The sequence below is a fragment of the Panthera tigris genome, chromosome E1 (assembly GCF_018350195.1).
Source record: "Panthera tigris isolate Pti1 chromosome E1, P.tigris_Pti1_mat1.1, whole genome shotgun sequence".
Lineage (NCBI taxonomy): Eukaryota > Metazoa > Chordata > Mammalia > Carnivora > Felidae > Panthera > Panthera tigris.
In genome coordinates, this window is record NC_056673.1 from 46459848 (window position 1) to 46487286 (window position 27439).

The 27439-nt window shown below is 37.5% G+C and overlaps 1 protein-coding gene across 4 annotated transcripts in view; it reads left to right on the top strand.

Moving 5' to 3' along the window:
* CEP95 (centrosomal protein 95) overlaps window positions 1-27439 on the top strand; it is a 43787-nt gene that overhangs the window by 2542 nt on the left and 13806 nt on the right. For 2 of the 4 annotated variants that reach the window (XM_042967208.1, XM_007088288.3), the window contains exons 4-12: window positions 3108-3215; window positions 6441-6551; window positions 9289-9394; window positions 11099-11214; window positions 19094-19213; window positions 19740-19933; window positions 21963-22075; window positions 22251-22380; window positions 23349-23502. In XM_042967208.1, the coding sequence (XP_042823142.1) occupies window positions 3108-3215; window positions 6441-6551; window positions 9289-9394; window positions 11099-11214; window positions 19094-19213; window positions 19740-19933; window positions 21963-22075; window positions 22251-22380; window positions 23349-23502 (1152 nt within the window). Of the gene's footprint in view, window positions 1-3107; window positions 3216-6440; window positions 6552-7513; window positions 7570-8098; window positions 8116-8294; window positions 8360-9288; window positions 9395-11098; window positions 11215-19093; window positions 19214-19739; window positions 19934-21962; window positions 22076-22250; window positions 22381-23348; window positions 23503-27439 lie in introns of those variants that run through there. The other 2 variants (XM_042967209.1, XM_042967210.1) reach the window with 2 other exon arrangements.

Here is a 27439-nt window from a genome sequence, read left to right on the forward strand (position 1 = left end):
CTGTGTAGTCTCTTTTCCTTTCCCACTGTTACCATGAGTTAGTGCCCTCATCACTTGGAATAATGGAGATGGCCTCTAGCTGGTATCTTTGATGCTAGTCTTAACCTTCATTTGAGCACAGAGGCCTATAGTTATTAGACCAGTGTTTTAAAATACTTTTTTCAGGGCACCTGGGTTGCTTAGTCGGTTGAGCATCTGACTCTTGGTTTTGGGTCCAGTCATGATCTCAAGGTTCGTGAGTTTGAGCCCCACATCGGGCTCTGTGCTGACAGCATGGAGCCAACTTAGGATTCTCTCTCTGCCCCCTCTGTCTGTCCCCTCCCTGCTCACTTGCTCTCTCTCTCTCTCTCTCAAAATAAATAAAAGAAAAACTTAAAAAATAAAGTACTTTTTTCTTCCTTCCCCCGTTCATCTCCCTCAGTGCCAGAGGAGAGACTCCAAATATAAGTTCAGTGTTAAAATCTTTCCTCACTGTGGTCTTTACTGACCTTTTGGGTTTTTTTTAAGTTTATTTTGATTTATTTTTAATTTTTTAAAGTTTATTTGCATTTCAAAGTAAGTTTTACTTTGTTTTATATTTTTATTTTTTAATTTACACCCAAGTTAGCATATAGTGCAACAATGATTTCAGGAGATTCCTTAATGCCCCTTACCCATTTAGCCCATCCCCCCCCCCATCCCTCCAGCAACCTTCTGTTTGTTCTCTATATTTGTCTCTTATGTTTTGTTCCCCTCCCTGTTTTTATATTTTTGTTTCCCTTCCCTATGTGCATCTGTTTTGTATCTTAAATTCCTCATATGAGTGAAGTCATACGATATTTGTGTTTCTCTAATTCTGCTTAGCATAATATTCTCGAGTTTCATCTACATAGGAGCAAATGGCAAGATTTCATTCTTTTTGATTGCTGAGTAATACCCGTTTGTATGTATACATAGATATATATATGTACACATACACCATATGTATATATACACCACATTTTCTTTATCCATCTGTTGAGAGACATTTGGGCTGTTTCCACACTTTGGCCATTGTTGATAGTGCTGCTATAAACATTGGGGTGCATGTGCCCCTTTGAAACACCACACCTGTATCCCTTGGATAAATACCTAGTAGCGCAATTGCTTGGTCAGAAGGTAGTTCTATTTTTAATTTTTTGAGGAACCTCCATACTGTTTTCCAGAGTGGGCTCACCAGTTTGCATTTCCACCAGCAGTGCAGAAGAGATCCTCTTTGTCCACATCCTCGCCAACATCTGTTGTTGCCTGAGTTGTTAACGTTAGCCATTCTGACAGGTGTGGGGTGGTATCTCATTGTGGCTTTGATTTGTATTTCCCTGATGATGAATGATGTTGAGCATTTTTTCATGTGTCGGTTGGCCATCTGGATGTCTTCTTTGGAGAAGTGTCTATTCATGTCTTTTGCCCATGTCTTCACTGGATTATTTGTGTTTTGGGTGTTGAGTTTGATAAGCTCTTTATAGATTTTGGATACTAACCCTTTATCTGATGTGTCATTTGCAAATATCTTCTCCCATTCCGTCGGTTGCCTTTTAGTCTTGCAGATTGTTTCCTTCGCTGTGCAGAAGCCTTTTATTTTGATGAGGTCCCAATAGTTCATTTTTGCTTTTGTTTCCCTTGCCTCTGGAGACGTGTTGAGTAAGAAGTTGCTGTGGCCAAGATCAAGGAGGTTTTTACCTGCTTTCTCCTCGAGGATTTTGATGGCTTCCTGTCTTACATTGAGGTCTTTCATCCATTTTGAGTTTATTTTTGTGTCTGGTGTAAGAAAGTGGTCCAGGTTCATTCTTCTGCATGTCGCTGTCCTGTTTTCCCAGCACCATTTGTTGAAGAGACTGTCCTTATGCCATTGGATATTCTTTCCCTGCTTTGTCGAAGATGAGTTGGCCATACGTTTGTGGGTCCATTCCTGGATTCTCTGTTCTGTTGAATTGATCTGAGTGTCTGTTTTTGTGCCAGTACCATACTGTCTTGATGATTACAGCTTGAAGTCCGGGATTGTGATGCCTCCTGCTTTGGTTTTCTTTTTCAAGATTGCTTTGGCTACCTGGGGTCTTTTCTGTTTCCATACAGATTGTAGGATTGTTTGTTCTAGCTCTGTGAAGAATGCTGGTGTTACTTTGATAGGGATTGCATTGAATATGTAAATTGCCTTGGGTAGTATTGACATTTTAACAATATTTGTTCTTCCTATCCAGGAGTATGGAATATTTTTTCATTTTTTTGTGTCTTCTTCAATTTCTTTCATAAGCTTTCTGTAGTTTTCAGTGTATAGATTTTTTATGCTTTTGGTTAGATTTATTACTAGGTATTTTATGGTTTTTGGTGCAAGTTTATTTATTTGAGAGCATGTACAGGGAGGGCCAGAGAGAGGTAAAGAGAGAATCCCAAGCAGGCTCCATGCTGTCAGCATGGAGCCTGATTCAGGGCTCAATCCCAGGAACTGTGAGATCATGACCTGAGCCAAAATCAAGAGTTGGACACTTAACCACCTGAGCCACCCAGGGGCCTCTGTTTTTATTTAGAGAGTGTGTGTATGAGTGGGGGAGGGACAGAGAGAGAACAAAGGAGAGAGAATCCTAAGCAGGCTCCATGCCATCTCAGAAGCCCTGAGCTCATGACCTGAACCAAAATTAAGAGTCAGACGTTTAACCAACTAAGCCACCCAGACACCCTTATATACTGACCTTTTAAATCATTATGCCATTAATTCCTACTAGGTTACCTTCAGAAGGTTGTGGGGTTTTTTCCTCTCATGGAAAGCATCCCATGATTATGGGTTAAAGTCTCACTCCATTATTGTTTCCCTTACTAGAGTATTAGCACCTCCTTGAATTTAGGGACCTCTTTATCTTTCTGTAGCATGGTGCTTATTGTAGAACATGTTAATATATATGTTGATTGACTAAGTATTCAACCACTAAAGGTGCTGTGTGGAATCAGGCTCTGTTAGCTTTATCTGAATTTTAGAGCCTGTTCTGTTTGGGTAGAGCTTACTTTTGTAGCACTTAACCTGACTCAGAAGCCTGGTCAGAGACAGATGAAAACTTGGACCCTCAGATGAAAAATGTGTAGCCTTTTTTCCACAGACCTCATAGCTATTCCCAGGAGTCAAGAGGATGAAGCTCACAATGTACAAGCAGTAATTGATTCGCTGGCCTTGGATTACCTGCAAGTCAGCTTGTCTCACATAACAGGTTGGTGTATACTTAACCATCAGATAATTTTGCATTTGACTAAAATAATTTGTTGGGTAGAATCCTAGACATTGTTTAGTTAACCAAATGAGTAAGCTTATGAAATAAACCAAGTGGCAAGACTGAGCCAAGACAAATTGACTGGTAGAGTTAAGGCAGCCATTCTTAAGAGGTTTTTTAGGAGAGTCAAACATTGAGTTTATGATGGACCTGAGATGTAAGAATTCTGGCTGGTGGTTAAAGGTATGTTTTTGTTATTTTGTTATTGTAAAGCTGACATGCTGCTTGTTTGTAGTAGCTAAAAATTAGCTACATCTAAATATCCATTAAAAAGGGACAGGTTAAATAAGTTATGATAGCTCCGTGCAGGGAATTACTCTGCTACTGTAAAAGATGATTGATGATGCTCATTATGTACAATGTTCCATATTAGTGGAACAGTCTCCAATATGTGTAATGTCAGAAAGATGTGCACTTAACAACGATAATGTGCAGAGTAGGGTGCTGCTTATAAAAACAAAGGTAAGGAGAGGAAATATGCAGTTGATTGCTTGCAGAAGGACTCTTTGAAAGCATGTGCAAGAAACCTGTAATGCCAATTGCTTCCAGTAAGAGGAACTTCAGGGCTGCAGGACGAGGGTGGGATGAGACTTCGTTATATAACTTTTATACTTCCTGAATTTTATTTTGTTTTTTTGAAGTTTATTTATTTTGAGAGAAAGAGTGCGTGAATGGGGGACAGGCAGAGAGAGAGAATCCCAAGGAGACCACACTGTCAGCGCAGAGCCCGGCATGGTGTTCCATCCCACAAACTGTGAGATCATGACCTGAGCTGAAATCAAGAGTCAGATGCTCAACCAACTGAGCCACCCAGGCGCCCCTGAATTTTAAGCCTCATGAATATTTTCTCTATTCAAAATAAATAAAACTGTAAATTGTTTTTGAAACTTTTTCCAAAATAGAATATATCGTGCTTGTATTCTAAAGCCAAACATACCAAATATAAATATATTTGTAAATCCCTGTATTCTAGATAGAAAATGAGGATTATTTCAGTAAATTATTTCAAGCTAAGGAAAAGAGGGAATCTGTGCATTTGAACCTACATTTGAATCACTTAGAGAAGGCTTACACCATTGGTTTGTTCTTGGGCAGTTAAATGTTAATCAGGATTGGTCACTCACATCTCTCAATGTGATGTTGACGACAAGTTTTGCAAAAATACTCTGTCTTAAGTTTTGAGTGCAGTTCTAGGAGTAAAAATGGTAAATTAGTTTGAAGAGAATTCATTTTGAGGGATAATCCCAGGGTTTTCCTGTTCTTTTGCAATTCAGAATTGCTTTATCACTGGAATAGGGTAATTTCTGGTATTTGTTCTTTTTAAACCTATAGCATAGTTGTATCTGCTTATGTAACTTTTTAATGCAGAGCTGCTTCTAACAACTCTCACCCACCCCGTGAAAAGTTGCAGAACTGCTTATCTCCTCCAGTATACTGCAAAGCAGCTTTTTACTCGTTGTGTTCTTGTTCAGTTTAAAATACTTTCTTCTGTACCATGAAGCACTGCATTTTGGTGGGCGGCCTTAGTTGCTGGGTTGGCAGAGGATGCTCCCCATCCTGGCAACTGAGAAGTTCTGAGTATGCCCTTGGGGTATACTTGTGTATCTCGTTAAGCCAGAAAAACAAGGCTTAAGAAGATTTGTTTGCTTTAAACCAAAAAAAAAAAAAAAAAAATTGTCAAATACTGTCTATCTGTATTGGTAATTTTGTAAAACATCGTATTTCTGGTTTAGGTTTGTTTTGCATCATGAGTGAAATTTTGAATGGCTAGATTCTCTCAAATATCAAGTTTCCATGGTGTCTTTCCCTTACTGGTTTGAACTTAAGAGAATGCAGGCATGACCTCCCAAAGGACAACCCAGCTGTCTCAAGAGTTACATTCCTTCCATACCTGATGTTGATGAGAGTCCATTTTAGGTGATATTAAGCATGCTAAGTTTCCATGCTTTTACCAACCCATTTCTTGTCAACATATCAATTTAGCATGTATTAAAAATTTATTAGGGGACAAGTATTGTGCCAGGAATTGTTTAAAGAGTAACCCCTGGGTGTAAAGTGGATGTGGTGGGAGGTGAGGCTGGAGAAGTTGGGACTGAGGTGAGATTAAAAAGTTTTACGTGCATGGCCAGTGTTTTTAAGAAAATTTAGTATTGAAGTTTAGTTGACATACAAAATTACATTAGTTTCAGATGTACAACATAGCAATTGGACGGTTCTATATGTTACACAGTGCTCACTGTAATAAGTATAGTAACCGACCACTACCTTACAACGCTATTACAATGTTATTGATGTTATTCCCTATGCTTTTTCATCTCTGATTTATTTTATAACTGGAAGTTAGACAAACTGTATGCAAAGCTGTATAAATTGGAAATTTGTATGAATGGACAAGTTTTTAAAATTAGTATTTTATTTATTTTTTGAGAGAGAGAGAGAGAGAGCACCTGGGTCTGAGCAGGGGAGGGGCATAGGGAGAGGGAGAGAGAATCTCAAGCAGGTTCCACGCCTGACATGGGGGGGGGGGGCGGTGGTGCTCGATCCCAGGACCCTGGGATCATGACCTGAGCTGAAGTCAAGAGTCAGACACTTAAGTAACTGAGCCACCCAGGCATCCCACATGGGCAGTTTTTAAATTAAGAAAAATGACATAACCTATATAAAATGAATAGGAGTTAACAAATAGAAAAAATGAGGAATTCCTGATGAAAGTATCCCAACAAGTTTTTTGTTTTTATGTTACTCTACTGCTGTTATCTTCAGAACAAACCACTATCTAGAAGTAGGATCCCACGATCTGAAACTGTGTTGCTTCCTGCCATTTTTTTTCACCAGCCTAAAAAAAGTTCTGCTTAGATACTTTATATCTTGGTATAAATCTTACCAGAGGATGTTTTATTAAGTCTACTTATTTCGTTTCTTGGTAAAGGAAGGAATATGCTAATTAATTACCAAACTTTATATTCAAGACTGCTTCCTTTGTTTTTTCAAATATAATTAGGTATCAAGACATTCATGTTTTTAATATTTATAATATTATTCGTTTTCCTGAATTCGTAATTCTTTTATCTGAACAGTATTTACACAGTGGTATATTTGTTTTGAAACTTTGAGACTTTTAGTTTCTTGGTTAATATTTTTAATAGCTTTTTATCCTGTGTTTAGGAGAAAATATAGTGAAGGGAGATAAAGAATCTATTAAGAATCTGCTAGAAATCTTTGATGGGTTGCTGGAGTATCTTACAGAACACATCAGTGAGACATCTCACGAAAAAAGTAAGTTTTAAAATTGTAATTTGATTTGGCTTATATTCTACATCATGTCCCTTTTTGCCTCTTTTCTTTTTGTGTATTTTTCTTCAAAGGAATTAGAATAACTAATGCATATACCTGGTAAATTAAATCTCACTTCTTAACTGTTCTAAGTGGTTGGAAAAAACTATCTTAGACTATCATCATGTCCTTTGTCAGTTTGGATGTGCTAATCTATAAAAAGTTCTGATTAAAGTTGCTTACTGTCCTATTATTGCATGAAATGACTTATTCCAAAATTTCCTGTCAGAACTGCCATTTTTGTTATAAATTTGGATATTGCTAAAGCATTAACAGTAGGAATTGGAGTGTTTTTGTCTTTAACCTATGTTTAGGTTTGTGACAGCCTGAAAGTTTTATTTTAGCCTTTGAGTAATCCAGTTCTCCAAAAAGTTATCCAACAAGTTTTCAGCAGCAATAACAACATAAATTCTAATATGAATGAAGACAAAAAAATGTTGGTAGGCTCATCGTTCCTACTTCTCACGTGGTTGTGATAACATCTGGCCTTAAACTCTTTAGTGATAGTTTTCTACCTTTTATCATTGTTGCTGAAAAGATTTAAAGGCATATGTAGGTCTGGCCTGGAGGGAAAAACTGCCACAGGGGATATTTCTTATTTCAAACACTTGAGTGTTCTGAGTGTAGAGTGTTTTGAGTGTTTGAAATATGTTAAATATGTACCAGCCTCGGTTCACTGGGAGGATTCATAATTGCATGCCATGTTTTATTGCTCTCAAAGAAACCTAAGTTTCTGACTTAAGTCAGGAAGACAGCCATAACTGCATACAGTAGTCCCCCTAGATGCAGTTTTGCTTTCCACTCGCAGTCCCCCTTGGTCCAGAAGCAGATGATCCTCCTGAGGTATTGTCAGAAGGTCGGTTATTAATAGCCTAATGCTACATCACAATGCCTGTGTCATTCAGCTCACTTCGTCTCATCACGTAGGCATCTTATCATCCCACATCATCACAAGAAGCAGGTGAGTACAGTACAATAAGATATTTTGACAGACCACATTTCTATAACTTTTGTTATAGTGTGTTTTTATAATTGTTCTATTTTATTATTAGCTATTGCTTATCTTAATGTGCCTAATCTAGAAGTTAAACTTTATCATACGTATGTATAGGAAAAAACATAGTATATATAGGTTCAATCTTATCTGGTTTCAGGCATCCTCTGGGGGTCTTGGAACGTATCCCTCGGGGGTGGGGGGGGGGGACTGTTAAACAATAAAAACCATTATAGGAGAATTGGGGGAGAGTGAAAGACATGTGAAATTTACCTAATTCAAGGCTACTTAGTAGGTATTTTGAGGCTTGGTGGCTTTAACCATTTTAGCGACAAGATTAAGAGATGGAAAACTACCTTTGGTGGAAATTGATTAATTTGAAGTTTTACACTAACAGCAGCAGTTTTTACAATGTAGTGCTTGATTGCAGGTAGAAGAGGAATGGTAGTGGCTTTACCACGAGTAGGGCAGTGGGGATGGCGAGAGGAGGGCAGAACTGAGAGATACTTAAATGTGAGTCTGGTAATAGTGAGACGCGGAGGCAGGGCATGCGGGAGGGAGATTTCCAGGGGAGGTCAGTAAAATGTGGTGAGCTTAGTGCTGCTAGGAGGGGGTTGCAGGGGTGGGACCTCCCAGCGCAGCAGTACTGTGGTTGGATGATGTTTTCTGAAGTGTGATTCTCACCTTTGCAGGTCCAAGTTGATACGGCAGCATTACCTAGAGCTAATCAGAGTCTTCAAAATGCCAGTTAATAATGGGAAGTCAATCTTTATTATCATGAGTCACATCATGTACGGAGCAGCTTTTTCCTGGTACCTGAGCTAGCATTATCATTAACTTACCACTGAAGAACAGGGATTTGAAAGCAGACTTTGCGTCAGTGCTAAGTTCTGCCTCTCATTGTTTGAAGCTCTCTAAGCCTCAGTGTTCTCATTTGAAATTCTTCCATGCTATAGTGATGGTTGAGTAAGTAGATATATAAATAGTTTAGTTCCAAGCCTAGCTCCGAGTCAGTGCGCAGTGAATGTTAACTAATGTTATTACAGTGTTGGTTATTTTGAATACAGAAATAGAAAAAAATGAAGGTAGATGCTCAAATAGAGAAATCTCTAGAAATGGGGATGGGAGTATTCAGAGGCGTCAATCTGAATCATAGGAAGTTTCACCCACGTACCTCCTGAAATCAATTCCCTAGTGTGTTGCTGCTGGCGAAAGTGTATTCCTCAGAAATGTTGAGTTGAAAAAGGAGTGATAGTTTGAAAGAGAACTTCAGCCGAGCTTTGATGTACTCTGACTCTTAGCCTGGGAGGGATAGTCTTGGAGCTTGAGGCTCACAGTTGTGTTCTGAAGCCACAGCCTAGTCCTCTTGCTTCAGACATCCCTTACTGAACAGGGAGGTTATAAACAATAAAAAATAAACCTACCACCTATCTTAAAAAATAAAACATTGCTAGTACAACTGTAGACCTTGCTTTTAAAGCACCATTTATCTTGCTTCTGTTACCCAAGTAATACATGGTCTTCACAGGTGATAATTTGGTTCTTTCTAATTTCATGTTCACAAAAGCCCAGTTTACCAGGAGAAGATGAGGGTGCTTAACTGTTCTTACCTCTACCCACCCCCATATAAAAATAGCATTATTAATTTAGAGGTTTTTTGGTGTTGTTTTTATCTATTCTAAACAGGTGAAACTGGACAGAGTTTTAAAGAATTCCATCAAGGAGAACCTTTAGAAGAGCCAGAAAGTACTAAGGAATCCAAATCATCATGGAAAAAGGTTTCTTTTGGGAGGTAGCACTCAATGTCTATGAATTTAATCAAAATAAGTTATGCTTTTTCCTTCTAAGAATTGGCACACAACATACCACAATGGCAGCAAAAACCAAAACAAACTGATGGGAAAATCTCAGTGCCTTCTCATATTTTAAATCTCCCTGACGGAATTTTAAGAACCTTGTGCTATGTGTAATACTTAAGTCTCAGTATTAAACACCTGTGTATTGTCTTCTTCCTAGTTAGTTCTTTTATTCCAAAATACTTCTTTTAAAAAAAAAAAAATTTTTTTTTTTAAACATTTATTTATTGTTGAGAGAAAAGGGAGCGTGAGTGGGAGAGGGACAGAGAAAGGAAGATGCAGAATTGGAAGCAGGCTCCAGGCTCTGAGCTGTCAGCACAGAGCCCAACGCAGGGCTCAAACTCATGAGCAGTGAGGTCACGACCTTAGCTGGAGTCGGATGCTTAACTGACTGAGCCACCCAGGTGCCCCTTTCCAAAATACGTCTTTAGTGGGGCGCCTGGGTGGCTTAGTTGGTTAAGTGCACCTGCATATTTTTTTTTATTTTTCCCTTGGTCATCAAAATAGTTTATGTTCCCTGTAGAAATCCTGGAAAATACGAAGAAATAAAAAACAAGTGAAAAAAAAAAAGATGAGCTCTACCATTCAGAACTAAACAAGGGCTTGTTAATGTTTTGTTATACTTGAGTCTTTTTTATAACGTTTTTTTTTTTTATTTAGTCATATTGTTTACATAGTTTTGTTTCCCGCATTTAAAAATTTTACATATCAAGTCTTTTTCCGAGTTGTTAAATTCTTTGTAATAATTTTTAATCCCTGTATAACAGACCATATAGGTGCTTCACAATGGGCTAAACCACTCCTCTAAAGTGGAGGTGGATGTTTCTGGGTTTTTTTATAGTTTTTGAAAATGTGATACATGCTTTTGTTTGCTCTTTAAGCTACATCCAAAGAGTATGAATGTTATAAGCCTATTAGAAGTTGCCAGACTGCTTTCCAAAAAGGCCATGACAGTTTATACACTCACCAGCAGTATAAAATTGCTCGTTACTGTATCCTCATGAATCAGTAACATTAACTCATTAACAAATATCAGAGTTTTAAAATACCTGCAACTTTTATAGACAAAATATAATGTCATTACAGATTTGATGGTAGTTCTAACTACGGGTTGAACATAATGCTATGACTTTTAAATGTATGACTTTCCATTTTTTTTATGGAATTTGTCATGATTTGAAAGACACAGGCAATATCTTCCTGTTTAGGTATAGTACATTGTGGAAAACCTGTCTTAAAGGAGACCACCACGAGATGAATTTCTTGACTTTATTTTTTATTATTAGATTTTTTTTACAGTGCAAAAGTGAAACAATGCAAGGATATTTAATGCAAAATTCATACCCTACCCAGATTCCACCCCCACACCCGTCGAGTATCCAATGTTTATTGTTCTCTGTGTGTATTCTCCTATGCATTTAATCCTTGACACTTTCTACACGGCTATTTCTACCATACGTGTATGAGTTAAAACAGATAAACACCAAAAAGTGATAAGCAACAGAAGGGAGTGTCTTGCCCTTTTTCTGCACGTAGCCATGAGCAGTCTGAATACTCATAGGCAGGCTGTTTAAAGCAGCTTTCGTCAGGAGGGGCCCTCTGGTTAGGCTGGGCCCAAGTAAGTAAGGGAATTCTTTCAGGTGCTCCTTGTCATCTGAGGCTTTGGGCCCCTCTTGGGATGGAGATGAAACAGAATCCACTGGTGAAGTAATTAGACTCGGAGACACAGCACACACCTTTTCTCTAAGAAGTAATGGTGAGTAAACTTCAGATACCTGTTATTCAGCATACAACTATGAAAATAAAAATAGTTATTCTTAGGAATGTTTACAGTTGAGAAGAATAGAGTTGTAACTCGACCTTAGAGTTGAACTTCCAGAGTATATACCATGATTAACCTAAATATGAACAGTTACCTGAAATCAAACAAGTAGGAGTTATAGACACATGAGCAAGTTTGTCATATAATATGTGGGACCTGATACCCTGAGAAGAGAATTCTGAATGCAACTTAATAGTCTACTCACATTCAGATTACCCCCTAATTATAGTTTTCCTAAACTGGATGACTCACTCTTTTCATGGTTTCAAACAACAAGTCAGTGGCAGTTCTTCCAGGCATCAGGCTACATTTCCAAGAGTCTGCTGCTCATACACAGTAAGCCTGAATATCCTCGTACCTTGCTGTCCTTCATCCCACTTCCTGTCCTGCCTACCTTAGTTGTCATGCTCTTTTCTGCCTTCATGTTGTTTCTTCTGCTGGGGTGCTCTTTCTTCATCTCTATTCCTGGCAAATTCACCCTACAAAGCCCAGCCTCCCCCACATGCCTAGATTCTGAGGCTCTATTTCTACACTGTGGCCTTCTCATCTTATTTTGGTAATACTATTCTCACATTGTATAGTAATTTTGAGTATGTTTGTTTTATAAACTGTGAGTTCCAGGGACAGTAACCACACCAGACTCATTCGGCAAATATTTAGTGCTTTCCCTGTGCCACGCAGTGGTGTTATAGTGGTTAACAAAATAGACACCAATCCCTTCCCTCATGGAGCTTGTGTTCTGCTTGGGGAGGCGGCCAATAAGTAAGACAAGTAAGTGAGATACATAGTAAAATTATTCATATTCATCTTAGTGTTTCAGAGCTTCTCAAAACACCAAGCCCAAAATAAGTTGTGGTTTGTATTTTTTTAATGGAAGAACAGGAATGCTGGATAGGCATTAAGTATATTAAATTGGGAATCCAGCGGCCAAATTCTCATCCAGACTCTGCTACTGGCTATGTGACTTTGGACAAGGCCCTTATCTTTCCTGAGCCCGTTTCTTAACATGTGAAATTGGAGAATTCAGCAAAACCATCTGAGAAATCCCTTTGAGCATTAGTACTTTGGTTCCAAAGAATATACATTGAAATCCAAGGAATTAATGTTCAAAGAACCTCAATATGGAAGGTTAGACAGTAGACTAAAGGCATGTACTTGCCACTGGGATGAGCGAAGTAACAGAATGACCAGACTCAATTGAAAGTAACAAAAGAATGCTTCTTGAAGGAAGAGAGTCAAGTGGATTGACAGAAGATGGAAGGGACTATGATTTTAGAAATGGTGTTCTGTGATAGCAACTACCGTGTAGAAAGGTTGCATCTGTAAGAAGTGAGTTGTTTTCAGATTTTAACTATTTGGGTTATAATGCAATTAAGGCAAAAGAGAAAAGGTTGAGAGAAAAGCCAGGCTGAGGTGTTTTGGTTTGGTGTCATTAAGGGCTATGGTAGCTTCCTTTTATATTTGGATTTAACTCATCAGATAACTGTCGTCGTATACATTTATAGGCATCTAACTTAGGCTTCAATTTCTGGGCTATGAATCTTATTTTTTTAATTGAGATATAATGAACGTGTAACATTATGTTAGTTTCAGATATACAGTCTATGGATTTTATGTTTACATGTGTTGTGAAGTGACTGTCCCAATAAAAGTCTAGTTAATATTTGTCACCACAGATAGTGATGACAACTGTTAAGATCTATTCTCTTAGCAACTTATAGTATTAACTATAGTCATGCTGTATATTTTATTCCCATGACTTAACTGGAAATTTTTACCTTTTGACCATCTTCACCCATTTTTTCCTACCCAGGGTTCCCCCTTATTTATGAAATGTCATATATGTTTATTATAGATACTTATTAATGCTTGCAGTAGACAGGTCCAGAGACTTTTCAGTAATAAAACAGTATATCCTAAAACAGTCTAAAAACTATAAGGAAATTTGAGTGTGTCACTTTCAGTCTGACAAATTAAAAGTGCCAAATGTTAACTAAGCATGAAATTTTGGAGAAATTTTATCAAAAAGAAACAGCATATGAGTTTCTTTGTCATCCAAGAAACTGAAGAAAAAATGGACTCAGGTAAAAATGAATTAGCCTGGAGTCAAGTTGATGACAAATTTAGTTTAGGTAGTAGAGAAATTGTGGACCACGTTATGAATTTTGAATATTAGATCTTAGATGCTCTTCGTGTAAAATATGAAGTTATGGAGTGAGATTCACATATTTTAAGCATGTTGATGTGAAAATGGCCCTGTTGCACTGGGTTGTGGAAAAGGAGAGCATAAAAAGATGTGTTTGCTGGATTTTAAGAGACATCAAATGAATGTCAGACATTTTAAAATATGCAGTGTCTTGAAATACATTGCATGGAGTTTGTGCAAGGTGAATTTTCCATTTTTAGTGTGATTATGTCAGTTAACCACTTTAGTAACTGAGTTTTCAGGATACATTCTCATACCTTCAAAGTGAGGAGTAAGTTTATGGTGAAGTCTTTCATTAAATTGAAGAAGGGATAAATAGTCATTTGTAGAGGAGGAGTCATAAGTCTGTTTTGTTTGTGGGAAGTTTATGTATTGTAGATTTCTAAGGGAGCAAAGTGGATATTCCCTCAATTTCAGAACTATTTTGATACAGCTCTCTATGTAATAACATTATAAAGCTGATTAAATAGTAAGCATTCAAAAGTTAGACAAAACAGTTTGACCTATAAATTTTTTATTATGGTATCAACCAGGATTCGTAGCTCAGAGATATACCCACAGAACAGCATTTCTACAATTCTCGCACCTATTTGTATGAGTATATTCCAGTAAAACACAAGCTAGGCACACCTGGCTAGCTTAGTCGGTACAGCATGCAACTCTTGATCTCAGAGTCGTGAGTTTGAGCCCCATGATGAATGTAGAGATTGCTTAAAAATAAAATCTTAAAACACACACACACACACACACATTTTATTTACAAAAACAGTTGGTGAGTCAGATTTGGACTTTGGGCCATAGTTTGCCAACCTCTGACCTAGAGAAAATCACTGTTAACATTTTGATTTCTTTACTTACGGATATGCAAATGTGCATCGCATATGTTCTTTTTTATTTGTTTTTAAAGTTTATTTATTTTTGAGAGAAAGTGACAGTGTGTGAGCGGGAGAGGGCCAGGCAGAGACAGAGGGAGACACAGAATCAGAGAAAGGCTCCAGGCTCTGAGCTGTCAGCACAGAGCCCGACATAAGGCTCGAACCCACGAGCAGTGAGATCGTGACCTGAGCTGAAGTCAGATGCCCAACTGACTGAGCCACCCAGGCGCCCCTCACATATGTTCTTTTAAAATACAGTCATACAGTGGGGCATCTGGGTGGCTCAGTCAGTTAAGTGTCCGACTTCCATTTGGGTCATGATCTCACCATTCGTGGGTTCGAGCCCCCCATCGGTCTCTGTGCTGACAGCACAGAGCCTGGAGCCTGATTCAGATTCTGTGTGTGTGTGTCTCTCTCTCTCTCTCTCCCCCTCCCCCACGCACAGTCTCTGTCTCTCTCACTCTCTGTCTCAAAAATAAACATTTCTCTCTCTCTCTCTCAAAAATAAATATTAAGAAAAAAAATTTTTTAATGTTTACTCATTTTTGAAAGAGCACAAGCAGGGGTGGAGTGGAGGGGTGGGGCACAGAATCTGAAGCAGGCAAGGCATATGAGTAATTTTATTTTGCTTTTTTTTTTTTTTTTTTGCAGGGTGATCTATGTGGTTTTCTTTTTTTCAATTAAAAAAATTTTTTTAAATTTACATCCAAATTATTTAGCATATAGTGCAACAGTTATTTCAGGAGTAGATTCCTTAATGCCCCTTACCCATTTAGCCCATCGTCCTCCCACAGCCCCTCTAGTAACCCTCTGTTTGTTCTCTATATTTAAGAGTCTCTTATGTTTTGGCCCCCTCCCTGTTTCTATATTATTTTTGCTTCCCTTCCCTTATGTTCATCTGTTCTGTGTCTTAAAGCCCTCATATGAGTGAAGTCATATGAGATTTGTCTCTGACTAATTTTGCTTAGCATAATACCCTCTAGTTCCATCCACATAGTTGCAAATGGCAAGATTTCATTCTTTTTGATTGCCAAGTAATACTCCATTGTATATATATACACCACATCTTCTGTATCCATTTATCCATCAGTGGACATGTGGGCTCTTTCCATACTTTGGCTGTTGTCAATAGCACTGCTATAAACATTGGGGTGCATGTGCCCCTTCGAAACAGCATCCCTGTATCCCCTTGGATAAATACCTAGTAGTGCAATTGCTGGGTCTAGGGTAGTTCCATTTTCAATTTTTGAGGAACCTCCATACTGTTTTCCAGAGTGGCCTCACCAATTTGCATTCCCACCAGCAGTGCAGAAGAGATCCTCTTTGTCCACATCCTCGCCAACATCTGTTGTTGCTTGAGTTGTTCATGTTAGCCATTCTGACAGGTGTGGGGTAGTATCTCATTGTGATTTTGATTTGTATTTCCCTGATAATGAGTGATGTTGAGCATTTTTTCATGTGTCAGTTGGCCATCTGGATGTCTTCTTTGGAGAAGTGTCTATTCATGTCTTTTGCCCATGTCTTCACTGGATTATTTGTGTTTTGGGTGTTGAGTTTGATAAGCTCTTTATAGATTTTGGATACTAACCCTTTATCTGATGTGTCATTTGCAAATATCTTCTCTCATTCCGTCGGTTGCCTTTTAGTCTTGCAGATTGTTTCTTTCGCTGTGCAGAAGCCTTTTATTTTGATGAGGTCCCAATAGTTCATTTTTGCTTTTGTTTCCCTTGCCTCTGGAGACGTGTTGAGTAAGAAGTTGCTGTGGCCAAGATCAAGGAGGTTTTTACCTGCTTTCTCCTCGAGGATTTTGATGGCTTCCTGTCTTACATTGAGGTCTTTCATCCATTTTGAGTTTATTTTTGTGTCTGGTGTAAGAAAGTGGTCCAGGTTCATTCTTCTGCATGTCGCTGTCCTGTTTTCCCAGCACCATTTGTTGAAGAGACTGTCCTTATGCCATTGGATATTCTTTTCCTGCTTTGTCGAAGATAAGTTGGCCATACGTTTGTGGGTCCGTTTCTGGATTCTCTGTTCTGTTGAATTGATCTGAGTGTCTGTTTTTGTGCCAGTACCATACTGTCTTGATGATTACAGCTTGAAGTCTGGGATTGTGATGCCTCCTGCTTTGGTTTTCTTTTTCAAGATTGCTTTGGCTACCTAGGGTCTTTTCTGTTTCCATACAAATTGTAGGATTGTTTGTTCTAGCTCTGTGAAGAATGCTGGTGTTACTTTGATAGGGATTGCATTGAATATGTAAATTGCCTTGGGTAGTATTGACATTTTAACAATATTTGTTTTTCCTATCCAGGTGCATGGAATATTTTTCCATTTTTTTTTTTTTGTTATTTTGATTTTTTTTTAATTGAAGTATAGTTGACACAATATTACATTAGTTTCAGGTGTACAACATAGTGATTTGACAGCTATATATGTTACGCTATGCTCACCCCAAGTATAGTTACCATTTGTCACCATACATTATTATTAATTCTGTTGACTATATTCCCTATGAGGTTCCTTTCATCCCTGGGACTTTTCAGTCTATAACTGGAAGCCTGTGTACCTCCCACTCCTCTTTACCCATTTTGCCCATCCCCCTACTACTTCCTGTATAGAAACCATCAGTTCTCTGTATATATGCATCTTTTTCTTTTTCTGTTTGTTCTTTTGCTTTGTTTTTTGGATTCCATATATAAATGAAATTGTATGGTATTTGTCTTTCTCTGACTTATTTCACTTAGTGTGATACTCTCTAAGTCTACCCATGTTGTAAATAGCAAGCTCTCCTTTTTTTTTATTTTATTTTTTTAATTTATATCCAAATTAGCGTATAGTGCAATAATGATTTCAGGAGTATATTCCTTAATGCCCCTTACCCATTTAGCCCATCCCCCCTTCTACACCCCCTCCAGTAATCCTCTGTTTGTTCTCCACATTTATGAGTCTCTTATGCTTTGTCCCCCTCCCTGTTTTTATATTATTTTTGCTTCCCTTCCCTTATGTTTATCTGTTTGTCTCTTAAAGTCCTCATATGAGTGAAGTCATATGATATTGGTCTTTCTCTGATTAATTTTGCTTAGCATAATATCCTCCAGTTCCATCCACGTAGTTGCAAATGGCAAGATTTCATTCTTTTTGATTGCCGAGTAATACTCCATTGTGTATATACACCTCATCTTCTTTATTCATCCATCGATGGACATTTGGGCTCTTTCTATACTTTGGCTATTGTTGATAATGCTGCTATAAACCTGGGGGTGCATGTGTCCCTTTGAAAAAGCACACCTGTATCCCGTGGATCAATACCTAGTAGTGCGATTGCTGGGTCGTAGGGTAGTTCTATTTTTAGTTTTTTGAGGAACCTCCATACTGTTTTCCGGAGTGGCTGCACCAGCTTGCATTCCCAGGCAAGATCTCATTTTTTATGACTAATACTCCTCTGTGTGTGTGTGTGTGTGTGTGTGTGTGTGTGTGTGTGTGTGTGTGTGTATGCGCGCCACATCTTTATTCCTTCATTTATCAATGGACAGTGGGTTTGTTTCCATATTTGGCTATTGTAAATACTGCAGTAAATATGGGTGCATGTATCTTTTCAAGTTAGTTGTTATTGTTTTCTTGGGGGTAAATATGCAGTAGTGGAATTACTGGAACATAAGGGATTTCTATTTTTATTTATTTATTTTTTGAGGAACGCTCATACTATTTTCCATAGTGGCTGTACCAATTTACATTTCCACCAACAGTGCACAAGAGGTCCTTTTTCTCCACATCTTTGCCAACACTTATTTTTTGTCTTTTTGATTCAAGCCTTTCTAACAGGTATAAAGTGATAGCTCGTTGTAATTTTGATATGTATTTCCCTTGATGATTAGTAATGTTGAGCACCGTTTCTTGTGTCTGTTGGCCATCTGTATGTTTTCTTTGGAAAAGCATCTACTCAGGTCCTATGCCTGTTTTTTAATTGGATTTTTTTTGGGATTTTGATGTTGAGTTATAAAGTTCTTTATATATTGTGGATATTAATCTTTTATAAGATATATCATTTGCAAATATCTTCTCCTGTTCAGTAGTTTGTCTTTTTATTTTGTTGATGGTTTCCTTTGCTGTGCAGAAAGTTTTTATTTTAGTGTAATCCCAATAGTTTATTTTTTGCTTTTGTTTCCCTTGCCTGAGGAGACCTATCAGAAAACTGTTGCTAAGGCTGATGTCAAAGAGATTACTGCATATGTTTTCTTCTGGGAATTTTGTGGTTTCATGTCTCACACTTAGTTGTTTAATCCATTTTGAGGTAATTTTTGTGTATGGTGTTTCATTCTTTTGCATATAGCTGTCCAGTTTTCCTACCATCGTTTATTGAAGAGACTATCCTTTCCCCATTGTATATTCTTACCTCCTTTGTTGTAGATTAATTGACCATATAAGCATGGGGTTTATTTCTGGGCTCTCTTTTCTGTTCTTTTGATCTGTGTGTCTGTTTTTGTGGCACCTATTTTTCTAAAGCAAAGCAATGTGATGTGAAGCTTTGTTTTTAATTTGTATAAATGGTTCTGGGCTATAGAACTAGATCTTACTCTCTGGTGGTTATTAAAAGTAATGGGTAGTTTGAACAATCAGACCAACATAGTTCTAGGATTACGTCATTCCTGAGATTTATATCCTCTGGATACAAAATTCTTGGTTTTTAGTATATCATTCGGCAGTAAAAAAAAATTCTTTTTAATATTTTCTTTTCTAGGTGCCGAAGGCCCTAACCAAATGCAGTCCAAAAAAGCCCCAACTCTATTACATGAAGAAGTGCTACACCCTCCCTCATCTAGTTTTTTGTCCAAGAGTAGGACATCCTTTGTTGAAGACAGTGAGTAGTAACGTGTTATTAGTGAGACTCCTGCTATGAGTTAGAGCCAAAAGTTATTTCCTGGGATACTTTCGGATGCTATTAGTCTTTTCACTTTTGTTGCTTTACGCTTATGATTATATTTGTAAACATTTCCTATTATGAGTTCTGATTTCTTAAGATGGTTTTTGGTCACATGTTGTGCATCTACTATTTTCTAACTCTTCTCTCAAAGACTTTAGGACAATACAAGTTTCTCATATGTTAGCACATCAGTTTACGGTCTTCCAGTTATTAAGGAATGACAAAACATAGCAATTTGAAAAATATTCTCATTTCTTACTGTTATGTCTGGGATTTTTATTAGTTAATATTACATAAAGTCATTGTTAATGGTGAACTAGCTGTATAACCTGTGGATGAACCATAATTTCTGTAGCTGTTATTCCAGCCATTTAGGATTTTAGTACCTATAGGCATGTATATATATCAAATGATGTGTTTCTTACAGTTTCATCTTAATGTCTACTTTATTTTTGCTACTTAGTGGAAATTCCTTCTGTGGATGTGATTCCAAGTGCTAGGAAACTAGGGGAACCTATTCAATCAGCTATTCCTTTACATCCACCCTACCACCCTTCAGAGCCTCGAGCACCCTGTCCCATAGGAAAAGAATACTTGCGCTCAAGTCACATCTCCCCTGCTGTGAATTCTACTGGAGAGGGCACTGCATTTTCTGTGGTAAGTGGAAAAGCTTACTTTCAATGAGATGGAGGTCTATCAATTTAAAGACGTCTCTGCTAGAATGGTAATTATAGATACTGCACTAATCCAAGCATTGTACTTCTTAAATTTTGCCTCTGGGTATACTTACATGTTCTTACTCTAGAACAGTGGGGATGAATGTATAGAAAGGAAAATAGTAAGAGCTAACGACACATTGTTTATTTTGTGTCATGCACAGTTCTAGGTACTTTACTGGTATTGAGTAATTTACTCCTCAACAGCTGTGGAGTAGGTACTATTTATTTATTTATTTATTTATTAATTTCCCAAGGGGAAGCTGATATAAAGAGATTAAGTATCTAGTCTGAGGTCACACAACAACTGTAGAGTCGGGATTTGAACTCCATATTCTAGGGGCACCTGGGTGGCTCAGTTGGTTGAGCGTCCGGCTTTGGCTCAGGTCATGATCTCACAGCTCATGAATTCGAGCCCCTTGTTGGGTTCTGTGCTGACAGCTCAGAGCCTGGAGCCTGCTTCCGATTCTGTCTCTGTCTCTCTCTGCCCCTCTCTTGCTCAGGCGTGCTCACGCGTGCGCTCTTTCTCACTTTCTCTCTTTCTCAAATATAAATAAACATTAAAAAAAAAAACAACACCTTTTTTTTTTTTTGAATTCGGTATTCTAGTTTCAGAACCCGTATTCTATGTCCCTAGTTAAATCACTGAAAATTTAATAAGAAAGTATGAAAAACAACCTTTCATCCGTATTCCTATTATCCAGTGTGAACTGCTAGTAATATCTTGGTCTTTTTGCTTCTACTGTACTTTAGGAAGAAAAAAATCCATTTTTATAATTATCCTGTCCCTATCTTCCTAGAAACGAACATGTAGGGATATGCAGGTGGTGAATTTATAAACAATGATACATTTTCATTATTAAAAAATTCAGAGAGTACATAGAAGTACGAAGATGAAATGAGCATCATTAGCATTAGGTGGCCATCATTCTAAACATTCTGTGCATCTATTCAGGTAGGAAGGTGGATAAGTTAGAAAAAAGGGATCCTAGGATTATGATTACATTTGGGGGACTTTTAGAGAGGGGGGTAGAAGGGCTTCTGAGTTGCTGGTAATATTCTATTTCCTGACCTGAGTGGCATTTAAATGGGAATACTCCTTTTGAAATAATTCTTGAGCAGGACACTTAAACTTCAATAATAAGTTTTTTAAAATGTGATTGTTTTTATAGTTGTTATTTACTAAAAAGTGTTAAATTTAATTTTACTTACACAAGAAACACATAAGTGAAGTTGAAGAGATTCTTTTTTTTTTTTTTTTTAACTTTTTAAAATGTTTTATTTATTTTTGAGAGAGAGAGACAGAGCACAAGTAGGGGAGGGGCAGAGAGAGAGGGAGACACAGAATCCAATGCAGGCTCCAGGCTCTGAGCTCTTAGCACAGAGCCCGACGTGGCACTCAAACCCACAAACCATGAGATCATGACCCGAGCTGAAGTCGGACACTTAAACGACTGAGCTACCCAGGCACCCTAAATTGAAGAGATTCTTAAACATCAAATGTCTCTTCATAAGATTTCCTCTGAAGTTAAGAAATAAATTGTTAAAAATGGTAAGCATTTATATTCATAACGTTTGATTTTTAACTGTTTCAATTTTAGACAGTTTCTGTTGACTTCTTGATACCAAAGAGAATTATTTTAGTACTTACCACTTGTGATTTGATCACTTTTTCATTGTCCAGGTTTAGCCATAACCCTTGAATTTTCTTGTTTGAGAACACCTCACCTGCCTTTATATTTGAATGGCATCCTGACCCACACTTTTTATCTGAGTACATGTTTATAGACATTTGTTCCTTTGGTATTGAGGATCAAGAGAGTATTTTGACAAATACGTTTAAAAAAGTAAAACGTGGAGAATAAAGGTACCTAGTTGTGTGCCATAGGACCTCCCTTTTCCTCCCCCAAAATGTTTTTATGTGCCATCTTTGTATCCTTTTCAAATCAACTCTTTTTTGTTTTTAACAGGAATCAGATAATAGAGTTATCTTAACTTCTAAGTTGCCTAAAGATAGCAAACAGGAAATGGTTTCAGCTCAGATCCAAAGCCCTAGGACAAGGAAACTTCCCACAGGAAAAAGGTAATATTACTGCACTCTGTTTTTAGTCTGTTTGCAAAGGGATTTGAAGAAAGGTGTGTACTCTCTGACCTTAGCTGTGAAGACCAGTATGAATCTGTTAAAGCATGCATTACAGTTATTTTGTCTAAGTAATGTTACTTGGCTACTTAAATGTCACATGGTCATTTTATTACAGATATGAAGGTAGACCTACTGTCTCATCCTGGGATTCACCCTTCTCCCAGAGGGCAAGGAAGAGGTTAACAGAACAAGAAATACACGCAGTTTCCGAGAAACTCTCTCAACGGCTCTCTGAACTAGATTGGGCAAGTCTTGTTTTTTATCTATATTGCAGTTGCCATAGTTGGTGAGTATTTAAGTGGTCTTCCAGTCGAAGATGGAAGCTAAGCTAAGGTACTAAAATTAGTTGTGTCTTAATTATTGTAAAAATGTTCCATTAATCAGGCAGATAGGACATAGGATGAGAAGTCATCTCCACCTAGCCTTTCATGATATAACCAAATTTGGTATGGATTTAACCAGATTTTTGTTGAATTCTGATGAAAGCTATTCATTTAATTATTTACTTTTTTAAAAAATTTTTTAATTATTTACTTTTTTTAAAGATTTTATTTGTAAGTAATCTCTACCCACCATGGGGCTCAAGCTTACCAACCCCAAGATCAGGCGTCGCATGCTCTACCAACTGAGCCAGCCACGCACCCCGAAAACTACATTATAACCTTTATTTTAGACACATCTAAGATTTGGTATAAAATTAGATCTCTGCTTCTCACAAAATCCAGTATTACAGTTTAGGGGTATCATCGAATAAATGTATTAAATCCTTGTGTGACTTACTCTAAAGTTGATTGAAACTGAATAGTCCATAGCACTGGTTAATATACACACTTGATAAACTAAATATGCATAAGTATCTAAAAGTTATTAATACCTAATTATGAGAAGAAGCTTTTTTTTTTTTATAAATTTTTTTTAACGTTTTTATTTATTTTTGAGACAGAGAGAGACAGAGCATGAATGAGGGAGGGGCAGAGAGAGAGGGAGACACAGAATCGGAAGCAGGCTCCAGGCTCTGAGCCATCAGCCCAGAGCCCGACGCGGGGCTCGAACTCACGGACCGTGAGATCGTGACCTGAGCTGAAGTCGGATGCTTAACCGACTGAGCCACCCAGGCGCCCCGAGAAGAAGCTTTTTAAAGATTCTGTCTACTCTTTCTTACTTGCATTCTGCTGAAATCAATGAAAGATGTTAAAAAGTATTTTCTCAATAGATGTTAAAAAGTGCCCTGGGTGATCGAATTCAAGAAAAGACTGGCTACGAAGAAGATGATATTGGAAATGAAGAGATGGAGAGTGGAAATGATGAGACACTGTCTCAACACAGTGACAGCATCATGGAGTATGGGCCGAAGAAGCGAAGGCCAGGTACTTCTTCTCCCAGAGAAGCCGGGATGCAGTCCTAGGGAACCATGCAGGCACATCCATTGGTCTATAATGACTGGCTTTTTCATTTTAAATATTTTAGAAATACATAAAAGGATAAAAAATAATAGCTCTATCTTCACCATCTAAAAGTAGCAGATGCTAACAATTATGTGTGCTTTACACTTTTTGTGTTTAAAAATAAGAGTTAGAATCCCCTCTGTCCTCCCTGCAGTCCATTTTTTTCCTCCTTCAAAGAAACAATTCTCTCAAAGTTGATATCTTCTTATCCCAGTTTTTATTGTTTATTGATTTTTTGTTTGAGATAAAATCGACATATAACATTATATTTGTTTAAGGTGTATAGGTGTTTGCTTCAGCACACGTAATAAAATCATTTAAGGTGTACAGTGTAATGATTTGACATGTTTATATGTGTGTGTGTATGTGTATATGCACACACACACACATATACGTATGTTTTTTTTTTTTACGTTTATTTTTTTTGAGAGAGAGTGAGCAAGAGTGGGAGAGGGGCAGAGAGAGAATCCCAAGCAGGCTCTGTACTTCAGTGCAGAGCCTGATGCAGGGCTGGAACTCATGAACCATGACATCATGACCTGAACCAAAATCCAGAGTCAGACAGTTAACCAACTGATCCACCTAGGCGCCCCTTGATATATTTATATATTGCAAAATGATTACCACAGTAAGTTTAGTTAATATCACTTCACATAGTTACAAATTTTTTGTTAATAACTTTTAAGGTTGATTTTTTTTGCAACTTTCAAATATGCAATATAGTATTGTTAACTATAGTTGCCATGCTGTACATTATATCCCCAGAACTTACTTATCTTATAATTGGAAGTTTGTACCTTTTGAGCACCTTCACGCCCACCTTTGGCAACCACTATTCTATTCTCTGTGTCTGTGAGTCTGGTGTTTTAGATTCCACATATAAGTGAGATCATACATTATTTGTCTTTCTTTGACTTACTTCACTTAGCACAATGCCCTCAAAGCCATCCATGCTGTTATAGATGGCAGGATTTCCTTTTTTTTCTATGGATGAATAATATCTGTTTATCCATTTATCTGTGGATGGGCACTTAGGTTGTTTCTGCATCTTGGCTATTTTAAATAATGCTGCAGTGAACATGAGGGTGCATGTATCTTTTTGAGGTAGTGATTTCTTTTCACTTCTGGCTCATTTGGTGTTCTTAAGTTTTTAAGGAACCTCTATACTGTTTTATTTATTTTGAATACTGTTTTACTTAGTGGCTACACCAATTTACATTCCCCCTAACAATGCACAAGGGTTCCCTTTTCTCTCCATCCTCTCCAACACTTGGTATCACTTGTCTTTTTGATAATAGCCATTATTCTGGGGCGCCTGGGTGACCCAGTGGGTTAAGTGTCCAACTCTTGATTCTGGCTCGGGTCATGATCTCACGGTTCATAAGATCAAGCCCCACTTCAAGCCTGCTTGGGATTCTCTCTCCCTCTCTTTGCCCCTCCCCCACTCGCACGCATGCTCACTTGCTCTCTCAAAATAAACTTAAAAAAAAAGGTAATAGTCATTATTCTAATCAGCGTAAGATGACATCTCATGGTGATTTGGATTTGCATTTCTCTGATAGTGATGTTGAACACCTTTTCGCATACCTCTTGGCTCTTTGTGTGTTGTCTTTAGCAAAATATCTATTCAGTTCCTCTGTCCGTTTTTTTAATTGGATAGTTTTTTTTTACTATTAAGTTGTATGAGTCCCTTGTATATTTCGGATATTAATCTTATATCGGACATCTGATTTGCAGATATTTTCTCCTGTTTGGTAGATTGCCTTTTCATTTTGTTGATAGTTTCCTTGGCAGTGCAGAAGCTTGGTATGACCACTTGCTGATTTTTGCTTTTGTTGCTTTTGCTTTTGGTGTCAAATCCAAAAAAGTGATTGCTGAGACCAATGGCAAGGAGCTTACCCCCTGTTTTCTTCTAGGAGTTTATGATTTCGGGTCTTACATCCAAATCTTTAGTTCATTTTGAGTTGATATTTGCGTATGGCGTAAGAGAGGTTACAGTTTCATCCTTGTGAAATGTGGCTGTCCAGTTTTTCTAGCACCATTTATTGAAGAAACTCTTCTTTCCCTATTGAATATTCTTGGGTCACTTGTTGTAAATTAATTGACAATATATATGGGGGTTTATTTCTTGGCTCTCTATTCTGTTCCATTGATCTGTGTGTCTTTTACGTCAGTACCATATTGTTTTGATACTATAGCTTTGTAATACAGTTTGAAATCAGGAAGTGTGATGTCTCCAGCTTTGTTCTCCTTTTTAAGGATCACTTTGGTTATTTGGGGTGTTTTGTGGTTCCATACAAATTTTGTGACTATTCTATTTGTGTGAAAATACCATTGGGATTTTGATAGGGATTACATTGAGTCTGTAGATCACTTGGGTGGTAATGGTATTAATGCTTTCAATCCTTGAGCATGGAATATCTTCCCATTTATTTGTGTCTTTCTTTCATCGGTGTCCTATAGCTTTCAGTGTACAGGTTTTTCACTTTCTTGGTTAAGTTTATTCCTAGGTGTTTTATTCTTTTCTGAATTATCATTCAAGTATAATTAATATACAATGTTACTTTCAGGTGTATAGCGATTCAATAATTCTATAAATTTCTCAGTACTTATCAAGATCAGTATATTCTTAATCTGCTTTATCTATTTCACCCATCTCCCTCCTATTCCCCTCTGGCAACCACCAGTTCTCTGTATTTAAGAGTCTGTTTTTTGTTGTTGTTGTCGTCTTTTTTTTTTTTTTTTTTAAATTCACATACAGGTGAAATCATATGGTATTTGTCTTTCTCTGATTTAACTTAGCATTCTATTCTCTAGATCACCCATGTTGCAAATTGCAAGATTTCATTCTTTTTTATGGCTTTTTGAAGCATTGTAAATGGGATTGTTGTCTTAATTTCTCTCTCTTATAGTTATTAGCATATAAAAGGTAACTGATTTTTGTATACTGATTTTGTATCTTGCAGCTTTGTTTTTTTATTTATTTTTTTAATGTTTATTTTTGAGAGAAAGAGTGTGAGCTGGAGAGGGGCAGAGAGAGGGAGACAGAGGATCTGAAGCAGGCTCCAAGCTATCAGTGCAAAGCCCATTGTGGGGCTCGAGCTCATGAACCATGAGATCGTGACCTGCGCTGAAGTCTGACACTTAACCAACTGAGCCACCCAGGTGCCCCTAAAGATTTTATTTTTAGGTAATCTCTGCACGCAACCTAAACTCACAACCCTGAGGTCAAGAGTCGCATACTCCACTGACTGAGCCAGCCAAGTGCCCCTGAATGCTTTCTTTCTTACCTAATTGGTCTGGCTAGGACTTCCACTACTATATTGTATACGTGTATATATACAACATACGTATATGTATAAAGGTAGTGAGAGTAGGTATTGTCTTGTTACTGAAATGAGAAGAAACACTTTAGCTTTTCACCCTTAACTATAATGTTAGCTGTGGGCTTATCAAACATTGCCTTTATTATATTGAGTACATTCCCTTTATACACAGTTTGTTGAGAGTTTTTACCAGGAATGGGTGTTGAATTTTATTAAATGCTTTCTTTGCGTCTGTTGAGATGATCGTATTTTTATCCTACATTTTGTTAATGTGAATCACGTTGATTGGTGGATGTTGAACCATCTTTGCACTCCTGGAATAAATCCCACTTCATTATGGTGTGTGATCCTTTTAATATACTGTTGAACTCATTTGCTAATTATTTTGTTAAGGATTTTCGTTCACATCAGTGTTCATCCATATTCATTTTGCATTGATGTTCATCATTATGCTGGCCTTCTAGAATGAGTTTGGAAGTGTTCTTCCTCTTCTGTTCTTTGGAAGAGTTTGAGAAGGACTGCTATTCTTCTTT